Raw genomic sequence first — 20,049 nt, 5'->3', positions numbered from 1 at the left:
TCATAGCTCATTGTAACTTCTCCCATACTCTACCAATCCTCCTGCCTCAGCATCCGGACTAGCTGTGATTACAGGTGTGCACCACCACACCCAGCTACTTTTTTGTTTTGTTTTTTTTGGTAGAGACAGGGTCTCGCTATGTTACCCAGTCTGGTCTCAAACTCCTGGCCTCAAGCAATCCTCCCACTGGCCTCACAATGTTGGGATTACAGGTATAAGCCACTGCACATGGCCTTACTATGCTATCAATTCCATATATGGAAAGATGTTTTCCCTTTCGGAGCTCTTTAAAGCTCTGCAGAAGATTTACATGTGTTTATAGAGCTAAGAGAAATCAGGGCATGGAAATTGAGTGTGTAATAAAAATTAAACTTCATGTTATTTTAATCATGCATAACTTCTATCTTCATTCTCTGAAGTTGCCTAGAGCACCATCACAGCTAGGAAACTTCCATCATGAATTACCTTATTTCTAAAAGCAAGTACCCAAATAATTGCCTCAAGAGAGGAAGGACAAAACTGTTACAAGCCGAAATATTTGGGGATTTGTGTGACTTGACTAGGGAGCCACAAGGTTTTATAATGCCCGATTTAGCCCTGTGCCTAACAGTTTAAATCTTAATGCTAATGTTAATTGGTTCCCAGGTGGTTGACCTTATAAGAAAACACTGTGTGGTATTTTAATGCGGTAAACATGTGAATGAAGGCCTGTGGCTCAGTTAATCACTCCCACAACTTTGAGCTGTGGGTTTTACTGGTGGAAGGAACTTTAACAGGTCTTCGATCTTGTCATTAGATATCAAAAAACTGTTGGAATTGTAAGCAGTGAATAGATGTGTTGTTAGAATGATTCCATCACTTATACATTGTTTAAAATGCTAATAAAGTAACTTGCTTTGTAAGAACTCATTAGAGTGGACTTTTGTTATCTCCATTGTGCATTTGATAAAACTGAGGCTTAGAGAGGTAAGAAACTAGCTTTTAAGTCAGTAATTGGCAGCCGAGACAGCAACCCTAGGTCTGTTACATTCAAAAGCCTCTGAGCCACTCCGCATGACTTCCCATTCATTCGTGTTTGCTGTAGTACTACTCTGGGAAACACCATCTTCCTCTTCCTCTCCACTCAGAAACTTAGCCCTAGATTAGCAGCGGTCTCTGCTCCCTCCATATGTTGAGAAAGGCCTGTTTTGCTGTCCATGGGCAGAAGGGACCCCTTCAGAAAGCTATTCCTTATTGGGAATAGCAGCTTGAGATTTTGACTGCACGAATATTGCAGGACCTAATTTTAGTATTTAAGTTTTAGTTCTTAAATTCTTAAGTTTAGAGTTAGATACTCCAATAAGGCCGTTTTCCAAAATACCGAGAGGGAATTAAATGAACATATTTACATTAAGAATTTAACGTCTTTCTGGGTGATGGGAAAATGAAAAAAAGAATGTAAAGTCTAAATTACTGCGAGACGATAATCTGGCTCCACTGCAGCCAAAGTGGGCCCTTAAAACATAGAATCCATCCCTCCCGGCCCTGCCGGCCGTCTGTGCCTGCCGCCCACGTGTCCCACGTTCTGCACACCTGTAAATCTTGGAATGTAATCCCTTGCTCAGCGTCGGTCCGCCCTACTGTCGGCCGGCGCTCGGGGTAGGGGCGGGATTTGCAGTTGCGGGAATCCCAATTACTGTGTTCGCTGTTCAGGGCTCCTCACTTCCCCTTTAGAGTAAAGGGCGAGGGCAACAGTGGACGGGGTGTGTCTCCAGACATCCCCCTCATTACCGTGGCCGCGGAAGCCGACTCAGCACTTGCTGCAGCGGCTGTGGCGGCTACCGGACGGGCCACAGGCGTGCGCACGCGCACCCGCACCGGCGCGCCGGCCGTCGGTCACGTGGCCCCCGGCCAGGGCTTGCGAAGCCGGAAGTGTCCTGAGGCTCGAGGAGGGTGGGGGAGCCCGCCGGCGGTGGCGCGGCGGAGACCCGGCTGGGTAAGTGAGACGGCCGCGGGCAGAGGGGCCAAGGCGGCGCGGGGCGCGGTCGGTCAGGCCTGCGCCGCCCGGCCGGGAGCGCTCCCGCTCCCTGTGGGAGGCTGGGATGCTGAGTCAGAGCGGGGGCGGGGGCGGGCGCACCGAGAAGCCCCGCACGACCCGAGGCCAAGCCATCCAGGACCCCGGCTGCGTGGACACTGCCTCTGGGGTGTGTGTCAGGGGCGGTCGTAGTCGGTGGAATGGTCGCGCGGGCCCTGTACCCTGCATCCCGGCTCCTCGTCGCGCGGCCGGTCCTCGACCTGCATCCCGTCCGGCGGCTTTGGGCATAAAGAGGACGACTCCGTTACCGGGCCTGGGCCCTGGCTGCCTGGGGAGGCAGGGGCACCTCTTTCCCTTGGAGTTAGACTCGCTGTTTTCTACCCTCTTTCCAAGCGTCGACACAACGGGCAGTTTTTAAATGCATTGATTTTTCAGAGGATTAAAAAGAGACGTTTCCTTAGAGTTTTAGTGATGTTCAGTCCGCAGAGGTTGACTCACACCGGAAACTAGAAGCATAAGATGTTTTAAATATATGCCGATGAAATACGAGTGGGATCCCAGACGTTTCCTTGCTCCTCGTCTACCTGGCGTATGGGTTTAGTTTGTAATCTCTATCCCAGGTGTTTTTAGTAGGTGGCTTCAAAACAACTCCCAAGTAATTGCCAAATGTATAACCAAAGACTGGTCTTTTCCACTCTGAAACCCCCGGTGTATGAATCACATAGGGGTAGAGTTTGGAAATCCTGGAACTTTGTCCATAGGCCATGTCGTCAAACCTGTTTTCATCCCTCAACAAATAGTAACTTTTCGTTTTGGACGGTATAAGGAAGTAGGCTGAAGACGGCATCATCAGCAACATACTTGTTGAGTGCCTGCTTATATGCTTGTCTAAAATTTGGGAAGATTTATATGGCAAGCACGTTGTGGGTGTGCTGAGTCATGTTTTAGCATGTTATTGTGGAGTTATTGGAAGATAGTTTCAAAAGACATTTCCCCGACCACTATTGTGATTACTGTTAAATAGAAACCATAGTTTTGTATCTGCATAGAGAACAGATTTCTTAGCTGATAAATATTTTTCTTATTATCCTGAAGGTACATACATATAGGTACCTAATGGTACTATTTGCCATTTACAATTACATTGATTAGGGAAGGTTTTTCCTTAGATAGTTGAGACGCGTGTTATTGTATCGTGAGTGAAATGTAATGACTGACAAATGTGTATTCCTTATTTGTGAAAAGGGAATCTTATTTTTATTGCTTATTTCCAATAGTCTGTATATAAAGTTTATCTAAATTAGGTGGGTAGTAAAATTATATAAAAATATCGTACTATATCAGTGATTGGTAAAATTGAGACCCCTGACCATTCTGCATATTCCTAACCCGACTTGGGGATATTGGTGGTCATTAATTCATCACAGAATACCTAGTCTAGCATACTACTTTTTGCTTTAACTTACTGTGGAGGGATATTAAAATCCATGTTTTAATGACAGTACAGCAGGTTTAAGGGGGCATGGTGGGACTATTGTTTATGTTATGTTAGCGTACATCAATTTTAGTCCAATGTGGAGCTTGGATACTTTGTATACCTTGATAGATCCATAGCTTTTCAGTATTAAAGACTTGATAATACAGGCTACTTGGTACGTTTATATATTTATACTTGGAGGTTGGAGAAACTATCCTTAAATTAATTTCGGAAGAGTTCGTAACTTTTCTGGGGTAATAATTTTGCACCTTTCCTTTATGTTTGTCAGGTTCTGTGTAGATTGTGTAGATGAAATTTTAGCTTATGGGAATATTATGCAATGGCAACATTGGTTTTCATTAGTGTTTCCCTGCTCTGAAGGAAACAAAGTAATTTTTTCTATATTTGTTATATTTTACATTATTACTTTATTTTAAAACACCTTAAATTATGTCATAAATTAATCTTTCAAAACATTTGAAGCAGGTAAGTAACAATATCACTCTCATCAACAAAGACAAAATTAGAAGAGAAATAGGTGTTGTTTTTGTTTGTTTGTTTTTGTTTCTTTTTGAGGCGGAGTCTCGCTCTGTCACCCAGCCTGGAGTGCAGTGGCGCGGTCTCAGCTCGCAGCAACCTCTGCCTCCCGGGTTCAAGCAATTCTCCTGCCTCAGCCTCCCTAGTAGCTGGGATTACAGGCATGCACCACCACGCCTGGCTAATTTTTTTGTATTTTTAGTAGAGATGGGGGTTTCTCCATATTGGCCAGGCTGGTCTCGAACTCCTGACCTTGTGATCCGCCCGCCTCGGCCTCCCAAAGTGCTTGGATTACAGGCATGAGCCACTGCACCCGGCTGAGAAATAGATGTTTCTTTCAGCCCTGTGATAGGTGAATTAAATTGAATGTATGTCATTGGTTAATGTTTTTTTTTCAAAGCTCATACAGCATTTTAGCCTTGAATATTGCTAGAAACTTAGATTTTTTTTTTTTTTTTTTTTTTGAGACGGAGTCTCGCTTTGTCACCCAGCCTGCAGTGCAGTGGCGCGATCTCGGCTCACTGCAAGCTCCGCCTCCCGGGTTCCCGCCATTCTCCTGCCTCAGCCTCTCCGAGTAGCTGGGACTACAGGCGCCCGCCACCACGCCCGGCTAATTTTTTTGTATTTTTAGTAGAGACGGGGTTTCACCATGTTAGCCAGGATCATCTCGATCTCCTGACCTCGTGATCCGCCTGACCTCATGATCCGCCCGTCTCGGCCTCCCAAAGTGCTGGGATTACAGGCGCGAGCCACCGCGCCTGGCCAGATTTTTTTTTTCTTTTTTCTTTTTTTTTTTTTTTTGAGATGGAGTCTTGCTCTGTCACCCAGGCTGGAATGGGGTGGCACGATCTCGGCTCACTGCAGCCTCTGCTTCCGGGTTCAAGCGATTCTCCTGTCTCAGTCTCCCGAGTAGCTGGGATACAGGCACCTGCCACCATACCCGGCTAATTTTTGTATTTTTTTGTGGAGACGGGGTTTTGCCATGTTAGCCAAGGTGGTCTCAAACTCCTGGCCTCTGGTGATCTGCCTGCCTCGGCCTCCAGCGTGCTGGGATTACAGGCAGGAGCCACTGCTCCCAGCTGAAACTTAGATATTTTTTTTTGTCATATTATTGTATTTTATTATAGTATGTATAGTGTATACTAACTTACAGGGGAAAAATGTAAACAAAATGAAGGTCATGGGGAAAATGGCATCTTGCTTTAATCTTCAACTTAAAGTTACTCTTAATAATTCATTTATACCATTATGTCAAATTTTAGTCATCCCTGCAGAATTTTAGACGAATGAAAACAGACAAGGTAACACCAGAGTTAAGCACAGAAAGTGATACTGATTAAAAAGTTGAAAGTAAAAATCTACCTTGGCTAGAACTGAACATTCAGATCCGTCTCTCCAGAGGAAAATCTAACTTGAATCATAATGGTTCATATTTTGACTTGTTCATACCATATCAATTAGCAACTTATGACTTGAAAATACTTTGAAACTTAAGATATTTATGTTGAACTGTTTATACACTTCAGTTCAGTAACAGATAATGGGTGATCTTACTTGAGACTAAAAACAGCTAACATTTGTTTCTTAGCTGTGTTACTCCCTTAAAACATAGTTGCAAATTTTTTTTTTCTCTTAGTATAACAAGAGGATTGCCTGATCCAGCCAAGATGCAGAGCACTTCTAATCATCTGTGGCTTTTATCTGATATTTTAGGCCAAGGAGCTACTGCAAATGTCTTTCGTGGAAGACATAAGGTTGGTACAGAGAAAACTTTGAAGACCTTTTATCACTGTATGTATTTTGTTCTAAGATGCATGTCGACACTAAAGTGTGTGACTTGGTGATTTTGATCACTTTGTCTGAAGAAATTGTTTTAATGATTTTTGTGGTTATTTAAGGCATAGCTGTGTCAGGCAGTGAACATATCTACCCAGTAGTGGCACAGGTTAAGTGTTAGTGAGTGGAGGAAAACAGATTGGTTGAAAATGGACTGGAAAAGATTAGTGTTTTGCCTTTTGATGCTTTCCCCAGCCCAGCTCCCCAGTGGTAGAGAGTGATTTCACTGACAGAAGTTCAGTGTAATGAGTTGAGGTAGCATTTGATGTGGCATTTTGGTTGGTAGGGAGGCAGATATATAGTGGGAGGGGAACTCACAGGTGTTCCTGATAGGCTCTGGTAAGGGTAAGTGCCCCCACTAAAACAGCATCCTACAAAGTAGACTGGAGTAAAATGAGATTCTCAACAAGGAGCCCAGGTTGAAAAGACCATATTTTGGTATAAGGTAATCAGAACCTGGTAGTGGAAGTGGGAATAAAATAAAAAGATTATTCCCAGAGGCACTTCAAGAACCAAAAAGGGGCCGGGCGCGGTGGCTCGTGCCTGTAATCCCAGCACTTTGAGAGGACGAGGCGGGCGGATCACGAGGTCAGGAGATCGAGACCATCCTGGCTAACACGGTGAAACCCCGTCTCTACTAAAAATACAAAAAAAAATTAGCCGGGTATGGTGGTGGGCACCTGTAGTCCCAGCTACTCAGGAGGCTGAGGCAGGAGAATGGCGTGAACCCAGGAGGCAGAGGCTGCAGTGAGCCAAGATAGCGCCACTGCACTCCAGGCTGGGTGACAGAGCGAGACTCCATTAAAAAAAAAAAAAAAAAAAAAGAACCAAAAAGGATTTTGTGTTAGATTCAGTGTGGAGGATGAAATTAAAAATAGTTAAAATAATTTAAAATGAAGAAATTGAAGATAATTGAACTTTCTATTCTGGGAAAAAGCTGGAAAAATGGAGTCTATTCTGAGAAAGAAGCTGGAAAAATGGAGTACAAAGTTCATTTACAATACAAATGATAACTAATTTTTCAGTGCTATGAATTTGTTTTGGGCCAAATGATGTTTGGAGCTTCCTAAATTCTTATTTTCAGAAATAGGGCCCTAAACGTTTTAGTAGAGAGGAATTGCTTCCTCTTTTCCTGTATTCTTGAGACTACCAGTCAGTTCTGTCAGTGACGATGAGATAAGCGTACATGGGGGAGGGGCTGTTTCCTCTGGGGAGAGAATATTGACTATAAACACCCTTTATGGCTCGTAGAGAATGAATCAGAAGCACCATATGGACAACTTTTAGCTTTCCTCCCCCTGTATCTGGAATTATCCACAAGCTCTGGATTCTTATTCAGATTACTTGTGATCAATCCTGGGTACCCCGTCCTAGAAATTGCTTTTGTTTTGTGCCAAGGAGAAAATGACTAGTGCCTCAGAATTTAGTATTGAGAACACATCTGATCATCTTATCTTCCTGTAGTCCAAATTAACAAACTTTTAATAATCACTTGGTATGTGTCAGGCACTATGGCAGACCTAGTGAATATTGCTATAGCTAATGTGCAGTCCCTGGACACAGTTTCGAGTTTAGTAGCAACATTGATTAGAAAGGAAGTAAATTGGAAGCTGATGGGATGAGAGATAGTCAGTAGTGATAGAGACTGGATGAGACATATTGAAAGGGCCTGGCACTAGAAGATACGTCACATATCCTGCTCCTCTTTCCTTACTTAGATACTCAGTGCCCTTCATGTAAGTGACTACACATAGTATGCACTCTGTAAATGTTTGCTGAATGAAAGAATAAGTGATTGAATAAGCACTGATTAGACTACCCCAAGACAACCTAAAGTTCTCCAAAGAAAACAAATATGTACTTTACCCATTATAGTGTGGAAATCTAAAATGAGGATTTCAGAAGTATAAGAATTAATTAAAAGATTGTGAAGTCGAGTGTGGTGGCTCACGCCTATAATCCCAGCACTTTTGGAGGCCAAGGCAGGTAGATTGCTTGTGTCCAGGAGTTTTGAGACCAGCCTGGGCAACATGGCAAAACCCCGTCTCTACTAAACACACACACACACACAGACACACACACGAAAAAGATTGCCAAGGCCCAGTCTAGTATTTAGCCCCCAACAGTTTTCCTAGGGATGTGCTTTGAGAAACCATATTTGTTCTTAATGACGGCAGGTTCAACTGTTTAGGACTATATCCTACAAAAAATCCTGCTTCCCTTTACCTATTTAAAGGATTTTTACCATATTAGCCCTTTTATATTATTTCTTAGAATGACCAAATTCTCACATTTATTACTTGTTCAAAGTATATTACCTATTTAATCTCTTTTTTATTAAATTGCTTTTAGTTACTAATGTATGAGTGTGGGTGTGTGTATATGTGTGTGATTACCATGGTGAAGTTGAAGGCAAGAGACTTGAAGGATGTGTTGATCTGCACATATGGATAATATGGATATATGCATACATATATATATATATATATGGATCTCTATTATTTGTATACACTTTGACTTAGTGAATTATAGATGACTGTGTAGGTGAATAAAGGGAAAATGGTACATTTCCGCCTGTATCCTGATAATCTCACAGGCATTATGTAGTCTACACAAGTTTGGAAAATAATGACCACGAGGTCAGTGGGTATGTTGCAAAATTGTATTATTTTCCCTGCTTGCTCCTCTGTTAGGATTCTCCTAGTTTTAGACTGAGTCTGAGGCCTGTCTCAGCTTAAGAAAAATCATTCTGTTGGGTGATACATAGATTTGGCAGTGTCTTAACCCTTGCTCAACTAAGAGAAAAACAGTGAAACTGAACTATAGTTAAATTCTTCTCTTTTCATATGTGTGAAAATGGTCATTGGCTCTTTCATCTTTCATTTTCCTCTAGAAAGAATATATATCAATTTGTGTATTTTGCATGACCAAGGTGAGGGGAATCACATAAGATTATGAAGCAGTTAAATGGCCTTAAGAAAAGGATCATGCAATTCTGGAGTGAGAGAGGAGGGTGATGGCTCTAAGTGGTGAATCTGTGGAAAGTATAAAAAGGGCTCCAAAGCAGGAACAGTGCAAAAGTCCTGACAGAGAGCCATGAAATGTCTTTAGCCATGAAATGTGCTTGAACCCCAGGCTCAAAGAGAAAAGGATTTTCCTGCTTGCTCTAGGGAAGTTCAACCTTGGATAAATGGGGGAAAATGTAAGGCTAAACTCAAGATCTGGACTGGCCACGAGGGAGAGGCTTGCTCATTAGAGTGATTGGAAGGAAGTGGGAGGGTCTGAAAGACAATCTTAAAGGAAGGTTAATAAGAAGAACATATGAATATGACGTTTACCTGAAATGTAAGCATGTGTTTTGAACCTCTAAGATTCCCTCCCAACTACAGCTGTGCTTTGTAATTCTGTGTGTGATCTAGGTCATGAAAGAGTGAGAGTGGGATGCTGTGGTACATCAGTAGAGAAGAAGAAATAAATGCCTTTACTCCTCTAGAGAGGGTCTATGAAGGAACAGCCTGCCCTGGTCATCTAGGTAGAGTTGCAGAAAGTAACCCAGGGCAGCAGGGGTAGAATCCAACCAGGAAGTCTACTTTAGCCTCACTCTGCAACTCCTGCTTTCCCCACTCCCCTCCCCCACATTGTCCTAGCTACAAAGTAATTCTGAAAAGTTAATTGTATAACTTTGATATTCTTAATAAAAATCTCATAGGTGGAATATAGTGTTCAGTCTCTCTGTCCTGCTTTGATTAGTTTGAAATTATTAGGCCTTGGAGAAGCCCTTGTGAGTTTCACTTTCTATTTCGTCTTAAAAAGATGATTTTGCTTTCGACACTATTATGGCTTTTATCTTCTGATGTGTGACTATTTTTGCCCCTACTGTATCCTAATGAAATCTTTATTTAAAATATGAGAGAAAATATCCATTTCTGAATTCCAAAAGGTGTAATTTGAAAGAAATGATGAGCAGTTAATTGATTCATTTTAACTTTTTAGAAAAGTCAAGAGTCCTTGTACAGATTCCCTGTGCCTAAAAGATACATGATGTTGTTTCTGTAAGAAAATAAATTGCAATAGTGAGTTCTAATGCTACCTTTTAATCTCTTTTACAATATTATGAATAAATAAAACATTTCTCTCTTTTTTTAAAGAAAACTGGTGATTTATTTGCTATCAAAGTATTTAATAACATAAGCTTCCTTCGTCCAGTGGATGTTCAAATGAGAGAATTTGAAGTGTTGAAAAAACTCAATCACAAAAATATTGTCAAATTATTTGCTATTGAAGAGGAGGTAAGTAGTAAAACTTTAATCTTATATTTATTGTAGTTATGAGTCAAGAGATAGAACCTAATATTAAAAAATGGATTTTTAAAAAACTGTTGAAAATTAGGGCTTGTACAACCAAATACTCTATCCTAAAGGATTCTTGAATAGATAGAACAATAGAAATAAAATATCATAAAAATGGAATCAGAAACAGTAGTATAAGAAATAAAAGGGGGCGGCCGGGTGTGGCTGGGTGCAGTGGCTCACACCTGTAATCCCAGCACTTAGGGAGACCGAGGCTGGCAGATCACAAGGTCAAGAGATTGAGACCAGCCTGGCCAATGTTGTGAAACCCCGTCTCTACTAAAAATACAAAAATTAGCTGGGCGTGGTGGTGCGCACCTGTAGTTCCAGCTACTCGGGAGGCTGAGACAGGAGAATTGCTTGAACCCAGCAGGCGGAGGTCACAGTGAGCTGAGATCGCACCACTGCACACTCCAGCCTGGCGACAGAGCGAGACTCCATCTCAGAAAAAAGAAAAAAAAAAGAAAGAAAGGATCACTTGAGCTCAGGAATTCAAGAACAGCCTGGGCAACATGGCAAAACCCTGTCTCTCTAAAAAATACAAAAAATCGCCATGCATGGAGGTGTGTGCCTGTAGTTCCAGCTACTCAGGAGGCTGAAGTGGGAGGATCACCTGAGCCTGAGAGGTCAAGGCTAAGGTGAACCATATTGCGCCACTGTACTCTAGCATGGGTGATGGAGTGAGACCCTGTCTCAAAAAAAAAAAAAAAAAAAGAAATAAAAGAGTATTGAATATGGTTACCAGTATTATTACTAGAAAAATAAAGGTAACAAGTTAAATCTAATAATTATAAAAAGAAAAAGTCAAACTTTTAGAAAAATAAAAATTTTATATTTCATGAATAAAAATTTCAGGAGTCCTAGAGTTTAAGATGTGAAGTCCAAGTATAAAAGAATTGATTTTTTTAAGGGGAAATAGTGGAAGTAAGAATGTCATTAGGAAAAGTAATCTAGAAATAATGGAAATAGAAATTATTTTAATCCCTTTAATCTTGAGCAATCAATAAAATCTTTGGGAAAAAATGTAGTTTCTACTCTTTATCCTAGTGATTTTATTTTTAGTGATTATTTCTTAGGAAGTAATCAGAAATATAATTTTATGCATAAAGATGTTAATTGGCATCCTGTTTATAATAAAGAATGGTTAAATAAGTTGAATAAATTAGAATGTGTGGCAGATAGTTACCTGGAATTAGCCAAACTCAAGGTTAAGAGCATAGCCTTCCACACTGCCAGGTCTGCTCAAGACTTCTGATACCAATTGCAAAGGAGTTTGGCAAACTGCACAGAGAGAACAGTTCCCACAAGACTACCCTCACATCATCCCAGCCAGCTACAAATATGGGGGTTGCCCATGACAGTCAGATTTGGTAATTTGCTGGAATGTAGAATGACTCACAAAACTGAGGAGAGTGCTATATTTATAATTACAGTTTTATTGTAGCAAAAAGATAGAAATTAGAACCAGCCAGGGGAAGAGACACAAAGCGTGGAATGTGGGAGGGTTCCAATCTTGAAGCTTCTTTGTCCTGAGGGACACATTACTCTCTCAGCATTAATGTATGACAGTATGCATGAAGTATTGCCAATCACGGAAGCTCACCCAAGCCTTTGGTGTCCAGGGCTTTTACTGAGGCTGGATCACTTATTGCCTGTATTGCTGACCTTTAGTCCCCAGCTCCTTCCAGAGGTTTGGGGTATTTCCTTTAGTCTCCATTTCCTCTGGAGGGTGGAACTGATATGGTGTGTTCTAAAGCCCCCATCATAAATCATGCTGTTAGACTCTCCAGTGGCCAAAGCCCCCAGAGGAACAAAGACAGAAGTCTTGTTCTTTCAGATAGGACATTTTAGGGGCCAGAGATCACTTTCTAGTAGCCAGGGGCAAAGCCTGACTTCTCTTTGGGTAAAGTTAATTTTTTACCGCACCATAGTTAAGTGGTAATGAAAGAGATATTTACCAAAATTTTAATCTTCTTGGAACACCTTATATATGATGTTATGTGAGAATCAGGATTAAAAATATATATGTAGTATGATCTTAATATATACAGTGTAATATGCAAACAGCATTATGTATCTATGACATTATTTGTACCATAGGAAAAAGACTGAAAGAAAATATGCCAAAATATTAATGCATTATTTCCAGGTAATGGAATTATGTATACTTCCCAAATTTTCAACAATCAATATACATTATCACTTAAAAGCAACAGTTTTTTTTTCTATTACAATTATTTGTCTTTCTTTTTTGAAATGACTGCCAGAGATAATTTAAAATATTTTATAAAAGTGTTTTGGAGATACGTAGAAAAAAATTATAAAAGAAACAAAGGATAAAAAGTTGGAGATGAATAGTAGATTTTAAGACTCATTCACATTTTCAGGTTCTGAAATTGGCATGCATCCTATAATCATTGTGTATATGTAATTTGATGGTATTTCTTTTTCCCTGTAAAGCTGTTATTAAATTGGTGAAGCATTATAATCAATGGTACATTAAAATTAAGGTTTAAAGCAAATCAGCAGCTCAGATGCAAATGAGCAGACTGGAGCTTTGCTGCAAGAGGGACCACTCAGCTGTTCTGCTACCCATTTATTTTTAAGGATAGGACTCCATTCCTTGAAGTCACAGTAGTCATCATAAGAAAAATTTCATTTTAAGAGGTTAGAAGAGCTATTGTCCTAAATGTACTGTTATACATAAGAAATTCAGCAGCAGTGTGGTGACTCACGCCTGTAATCCAGCACTTTGGGAGGCCAAGGCAGGCGGATCACGAGGTCAGGAGATCGAGACTATCCTGGCTAACATGGTGAAACTCTGTCTCTACTAAAAATACAAAAAAATTAGCCAGGTGTGGTGGCACTTGTCTGTAGTCTAAGCTATTCGGGAGGCTGAGGCAGGAGAATGGAGAATGGCATGAACCCGGGAGGCAGAGCTTACAGTGAGCTGAGATCGCGCCACTGCACTTCCAGCCTGGGTGACAAAGCGAGACTTTGTCTCAAAAAAAAAAAAAAAAGAAAGAAATTCAAGTGACTGGGTGTGGTAGCTCACGCTTGCAATCCCAGCACTTTGGGAGGTTGAGGCAGGCAGATTGCTTGAGCCCAAAAGTTCGAGACTAGCCTGGACATCATAGTGAGACCCCATCTCTGCAAAATAATAGAAAAATTAGCTAGGCGTGGTGGAGCATACCCATAATCCCAGCTACTTGGGAGCTGAGGCAAGAGAATCACTTGAACCTTGGAGGTGGAGGTTGCCAAGATCGTACCATTGCACTACAGTCTGGGTGACAGAGCAAGACTCTGTCTCAAAAAAAAAAAAAAAAAGAAACATTGTACCAATGATTTTGTAGTTCACATTTAGCTACTTTTTACTGTGGTTTGTCTTCAAAAACAAATCCAGCTTCTTCACTTAATAGGAATTTGGAAAATGTTAGTTTTTTTTTTTTTTTTTTTTTTGAGATAGGGTCTCACTTTGTCACCAGGCTGGACTGCAGTGGTGTGATCTTGGCTCACTGCAACCTCCACCTCCTGGGTTCAAGTGATTCTCCTGCCTCAGCCTCCTGAGTAGCTGGGACTAGAGGCATCTGCCACCACACTCAGCTAATTTTTGTATTTTTAGTAGAGACCGGGTTTCAGCATGTTGGCCAGGATAGTCTCAATCTCTTGACCTCGTGATCCGCCCACCTTAGCCTCCCAAAGTGCTGGGATTACAGGCGTGAGCCACCACTCCCAGCTGGAAGATGTTAATTCTTACATGTGTATGGTCAACAGATACTGAATCTCAAGTGAAGCAAAGTGCTTTCATCATTGTAGCAAATCCTACATTTAAATGAAATCAGATAAGTACTGGCATATAATCAAAATTTATTTTTTATGTTGATTCCCAATCAATGATTTTTTTTTTTTTTCAGACAACAACAAGACATAAAGTACTTATTATGGAATTTTGTCCATGTGGGAGTTTATACACTGTTTTAGAAGAGCCTTCTAATGCCTATGGACTACCAGAATCTGAATTCTTAATTGTTTTGCGAGATGTGGGTATGTTTGTTTATTTGTATGATTTCATTTATATATAAAATTTAATAACAGAATTTTTAAAAAATATCTTCCATTCAGAACTGAAGACCATTATGCAATGCTTCATTAGATATGACACCAAAAGCACAAATGCCAAAAAATTGGGCTTCATCAACATTAAACATTTTTGTGCCTCAAAGGACATCATAAGTGAAAAGACAGTCCATAGAATGAGAAAAAAAATGTTTGTAAATCATACACCTGACAAGGAATTTTTATCCAGACAACTCAACAATAAAAAGCCAAATAACGCAATTTAAAACCGGGCAAAGGATTCGCATAGACATTTCTCCAAAGAAGATACACAAGTGGCTAATAAGTACATAAAAAAAATGCTCAACAATTAATTAATAACCAACATCATTGGTTATTAGGGAAATGCTCATAAAACCACAATGAAATAAAAATGACTAATATCAAAAAGACAAAGAGGGCCAGCCATGGTGGCTCACGCCTGTAATCCCAGCACTTTGGGAGGCCGAGGTGGGCGGATCCCGAGGTCAGGAGATCGAGACCACGGTGAAACCCCGTCTCTACTAAAAATACAAAAAATTAGCGGGCATGGTGGCAGGCGCCTGTAGTCCCAGCTACTTGGCGAGGCTGAGGCAAGAGAATGGCGTGAACCCGGGAGGCGCAGCTTGCAGTGAGCCGAGATTGCGCCACTGCACTCCAGCCTGGGCGACAGAGTGAGACTCCGTCTCAAAAAAAAAAAAAAAAAAAAAAGGTGAATGTTATGTGTGAATTATATCTCAGTGAACCTAATTTAAAAAAAAAACTACTGCAATCAAAGGAAATAACATCTTAAGAAAAATGAATCAAATATTTGAGGAATGGGAAAAAGTCAAGCGATAAAGAAGGTAAAAGGTTGGTGAGAATTCTTGAACTTGACACTGGAAGCAGAGTGATTAGGTGAGGATACAATGAGAGAGAAACAATATTACTAGTATGCTACAGCCTGTTTAATCAAATAGAAATTATAGATATGATGTCTTCCTAAGTGTATTGGTAGTTCTGAGTTTTAATAATTATACATTGATACCCCTAAACCTTTTACATATTTTGAGTTTGAACATTCATCTATCAGCCCTCAAGCAAATGTGTAAAGTTATCACTCAGTGACACTGCCTGTCAGTTAGACAAAATAGCTTAATTTCAGCAAAGTAGACAACTTGGCCCTTAAGAAAAAAGAAAAGAAAATGGGCTTTTTGGAATAGTGCCGAGCATATGAGAATACATTTTTATGGAAACAAGTTTGACATTTTGCTGTTTTTCTGTTTCTTTTTGCTGTTTTACATATTGAGTCCAGTTTACTTTTTAGGGAATTTTTTTCCCAAGATAAAGAAATGTAAAACTCTGGTGAAAGATTGGTATCTTTTTTGGGAATCTTTATTATTTTTATGTTTAAACAGATCACCCACATATATGTATAACCAAAGTAATTCAAGAAATCATATGCTTAAGACTGTTGTGTTACATTTTCCTGGTAGTACTTAAGAGACACTGGATTCTTCCTTAGACCACATTAATTTTTATCATTCTAAAACTTCTTATAACTAAAACATAAGATATTGTATATATATATATTTATTATCCTTTGAGTAAAATTACTTTGAACCAAATCATGGAAAAATTTATATTAAGTTTGGGTGACTATATCAATGAATCTGAGACATGCACACATACACATAAATATCTACATTATGACTTCTTTTGTTTTATATTGTTGAAGTGGGTGGAATGAATCATCTTCGAGAGAATGGCATAGTGCACCGTGATATCAAGCCAGGAAATATCATGCGTGTTATAGGGGAAGATGGACAGTCTGTGTACAAACTCACAGATTTTGGTGCAGCTAGAGAATTAGAAGATGATGAGCAGTTTGTTTCTCTGTATGGCACAGAAGAATATTTGGTAAGTCATACATCACTAATGTTTTCATTTAAAGAAGCTTCATACATTGTAATTATAATTGGGTAATTGGTCAGCCAATTTGCTATAAAATGTCATTTTTATGACAAAAATTAAATTTTCTATTCTAATGAATATGTGTAACATGGGAATTAGGTACTCGTTTCCAAGGGTGCTGTTATTTTTCTGTTAAAAATTCTTGGAAGTTTTGTAGCACACTTAAATTCTTTAGTTTTACTGAAGCTATGGATCTAAATTAAAAGGGTCTGTTTTTTGATGAGCAGTCAGTATATTACAAGCTTGTTATAATACCGTTTTTTATACATTATATTTATGAAACAGATAATTCTATTTGGGGGAATTGGTTATTGAATGATGAAAAGGACCATTGTTAGAAACACACACACACACACACACCCAAAATGCCCCTGAGAAGATCTAACTTGAAATTTTAGAAAGCTAGAAAAGCTCTGTAGTTGAAAAAGTTTATGTAGGTGTGTTTTTGTAAAGTCAGTAAATATTTGAAACACTTAAGAAAATACACTTAAAAGTAAATACTTTTAACATGTAATCAGGAAGTTTAATATATATAGCTCACTGATTGTTCATGGCTCTGGGTTTTGTCTTAAAATCATAGAATCTATGACTTTTTTGCATTTGGATTGTGCTGTTGTAATTTTATAAGGTGGAAGATGTCTACCACCCCCTGTAGCTTTATTCAGATTATTCTAAGTCTGGCATGAACTAAGTGTCTTAAATTGTTATCCTAACAATTGATAACCTCAAATTGATCTGTAGATATATGTGATGATCTTTTAGATAAGAGAACCTAAGAATGGGTCAGACACAGTGGCTCATACCTATAATTCCAACACTTTGGGAGGCCGAGGATTGCCTTCTCGGCAGTCAAAGGATTGCTTGAGCCCACGAGTTCAAGACCAGTCTGGGCACAATGACAAGACCCCACCTCTGCAAAAAATTGCAAAATTAGCTAGGCATGGTGGCGCACACCTGTACACCCAGCTACTCAGGAGGCTGAGGCAGAAGAATCCCTTGAGCCTAGGAATTTGAGGCAGTAAGCTGTGATTGCACCACTGCAATCTGGCCTGGGCTATAAAGCAAGACTCTGTCTCTTAATTTTTTAAAAAAAGGTACCTGGCCTGGGCATGGTGGCTCATGCCTGTAATCCCAGCACTTTGGGAGGCCGAGGCGGGCAGATCACAAGGTCAGGAGTTTGAGACCAGCCTGGGCAACATGGTGAAACCCCATCTCTACTAAAAATACAAAAATTAGCTGGGTGTGGTGGCGTGTGCCTGTAATCTCAGCTACTTTGGGAGGTTGAGGCAGAATTGTTTGAACCTAGGAGGTGGAGTACCTAAAAATGGATTTTATTCATTCATTGCACAAGTATTTATGAAGTGCCTACTATATACCAGATACTGTTCTAGGTGCTCAGACTTCTATGGTGAACTAGATACACAGTATTCCTGCTCTTATGGAGCCCACATTCTGGTAGGGAAAAAAGACAATTAACAAGTAAGTAAAGTAAATTCAGATCATTAAAGTTTAGCAAAGACAATAAATTAAGGTAATAAGATAAAGAGTGACTAGCAGGAGAAAGATAGCCTGAGAAAGCCTCCTTTAAGGACTAAATGAACTGACACTGAAATGATAAAAAGAAGCAAGCCAGGCACACCGTTCTGACTGCTGTTCTGTGGCCATTCCCTGGCCCTGTGGAAGCTACCTCACCCTGCAGAAAAGAAACTCAACCACCAGTCCTCATACTCCGCGGCAGTTCCCTCCATCTCTGCTTGCTGTGTACTACTGAACCCTACTGCATCAGTCTAGCCTCTTCTCGCCTACAACCTGTGTTGTTGAGGGCCCAGGATGCCTGTGGGTCCTCTGGCTGGCTGAGTTGTGACGTATGAGCTGCTTTGTGATACAGTGAACTCCCTGTCATTGTGGATCTGGAGAATGTGTCATAGAACCTAGATAGCAGAGGGAAGTACAGTTGTAATGAATTCACCTTCAAGTTTCCTGAGACTCTTGGCTGGGACAGAGGCAGGACTCAGACGTTTCTGGCGAGTGGAATCAGGCTTCATATCCTGAATTCTCCACGTGAATGTAAGCTCCACAAAAGCAGGGACTTTCATCTTAGCCTGCAGAGAACACCAAGCAGAATTAGACAAGAAGAAATCACCTCCTTCCTGCTCCTTTCTCCGTCCTATATGACATTTGTGCTTTTGCGATTATCCTTTTGTCTCTTCCTGGGCCTCAACATGTGACTGAGTCAACACACATCTTCATTCTCATTTCTCTGTTGGTGGTCTTCTCAGTTATATTTGGCTAGACCATGCTTTCTGCTTCTAGAAGCAACACTGCTGAATTCACACCAGAGCTTTGGTACAAGGCAGCTTCCTGATTCCTTCACTTTCCCCAGCTCAGACATTCCCCTTGTCTTTTCTCTTAGAGTAGTGAGCCTCCAATAAATAGCTCAAGGCCATGTTCTCCCAGACTGCTTCCTTTCCAGTAGCAAGCTCAAGCCCATGTCCTTCAAATTCAATTAGATAAGATAACTTGTTCAAAAATTCAATTTCTCTCTCTCTTTCTCTTTCTCTCACCCCGTACTTTTTTTTTTCCCCCCAACCCCACTTTCTGTAAGAACAGCCTATTTCTAAAAGCTAGTTCACCAGCCCCAGCTCCTTGTCTCTGGAGCCCACACCTGTCATAGCCAAAGCCACAGCAGATGAGTGCTCAGGACACTGCCATTCCCAGGAGGGCACTGCTTGCCGAGGTTTACTGCTCTAAGAATGTTCTTGGGCTTCAGTGTGGTTCCATCAGGCCCAGAGAAAACAGCAGCTGTAAAGGCCTGGAGACAAGAATGACCTCAGGAGTTGGAGAAACAGAAAAGATGGCAGTTTTACCGGAATTTAGTGAGTAAAGAGGCAAGTGGAAGGAGTTAGAATTGAAGAAGTGATCAGGGGGCTAGCCAGATCAGACAGGCTAGTAGTTTAAACCCTGTCAGACCAATACCCCCTTTTTATAATAAATATTTTGCAGTGTTCTCTTCAGTATTTTGAAGTGAAATTCCTAGATAATATTATAAACCTGCACACCTAATTAAAATAGCGTATCTTAATAATGTAAAGGAAAATATTTTATAATAAAATAATATTTAATATGTAAAAATTTAGAAACAGCTTCATGAGCAAACAAATTAAGTAGTCATATATGCCTGCACCTATATGTAATACCACTTTGAATACAAGTGCAGTGATAACTCGTGTTGTATTAGTGAATCACATCACAAATGGTAGTATTGTTATTGACATGATTTTCCAAAGTAGTGAACAATTTTTGGTAAAGTTTCTAACTAAACAAAGTCGATTTAAATATAGTTACATTCTTGGAAAAGCTATGCAAAAATACTTTGTTATGTATAAAATGGAGTTCGAAATAGATTTCTCACTTGCACAAGTATCTGGCAGAATATTCCAAAGTCATTCAGGCTATATATAGGAGGGTCATTTTTCAGAACTGTCACATATACTGCAGTATGTCCTTCAGTGTCTGGTCTCCACCTTTTCCCATCATGATAATCACCATAACAAGCAAACAGCAGTCATGTACCAGCCTTCATGAGGCTGCTCCCCCAATACCAGCTATCAGTCTTTCATGTAACCTGCTGGGAACACAGTTTAGCTTTTGCCTCTAAGACTTCTAAATCAGGAAGAGCAAAACATTAAGTAAATTAACTCCAAGTCTGTGCTGTACTCTAGGCTGAAATTTAACTCCAATCTTTTTATTTCCTGTTTCAGAATGGGAAATATTCAAATACAGTGCAC

General features: G+C 40.2%; 1 protein-coding gene across 3 annotated transcripts in view; it reads left to right on the top strand.

Moving 5' to 3' along the window:
- Positions 1–1,853: 1,853 nt before the first annotated feature.
- The window catches only part of TBK1 (TANK binding kinase 1), an 87,389-nt gene continuing 69,193 nt past the window's right edge, over positions 1,854–20,049 (top strand). For 2 of the 3 annotated variants that reach the window (XR_004032266.1, XM_003252723.3), the window contains exons 1-5: positions 1,854–1,975; positions 5,665–5,782; positions 10,013–10,153; positions 14,128–14,257; positions 16,026–16,207. Coding sequence is in view for 2 of the 3 variants with exons in the window: in XM_003252723.3 (XP_003252771.1) it covers positions 5,696–5,782; positions 10,013–10,153; positions 14,128–14,257; positions 16,026–16,207 (540 nt within the window). In the remaining variant the exon portion in view is untranslated. Of the gene's footprint in view, positions 1,976–2,108; positions 2,184–5,664; positions 5,783–10,012; positions 10,154–14,127; positions 14,258–16,025; positions 16,208–20,049 lie in introns of those variants that run through there. The other variant, XM_030822302.1, reaches the window with a different exon arrangement.

The sequence above is a fragment of the Nomascus leucogenys genome, chromosome 11, assembly GCF_006542625.1.
Source record: "Nomascus leucogenys isolate Asia chromosome 11, Asia_NLE_v1, whole genome shotgun sequence".
NCBI lineage: Eukaryota > Metazoa > Chordata > Mammalia > Primates > Hylobatidae > Nomascus > Nomascus leucogenys.
This window is presented reverse-complemented; position numbering and strand designations above follow the sequence as displayed.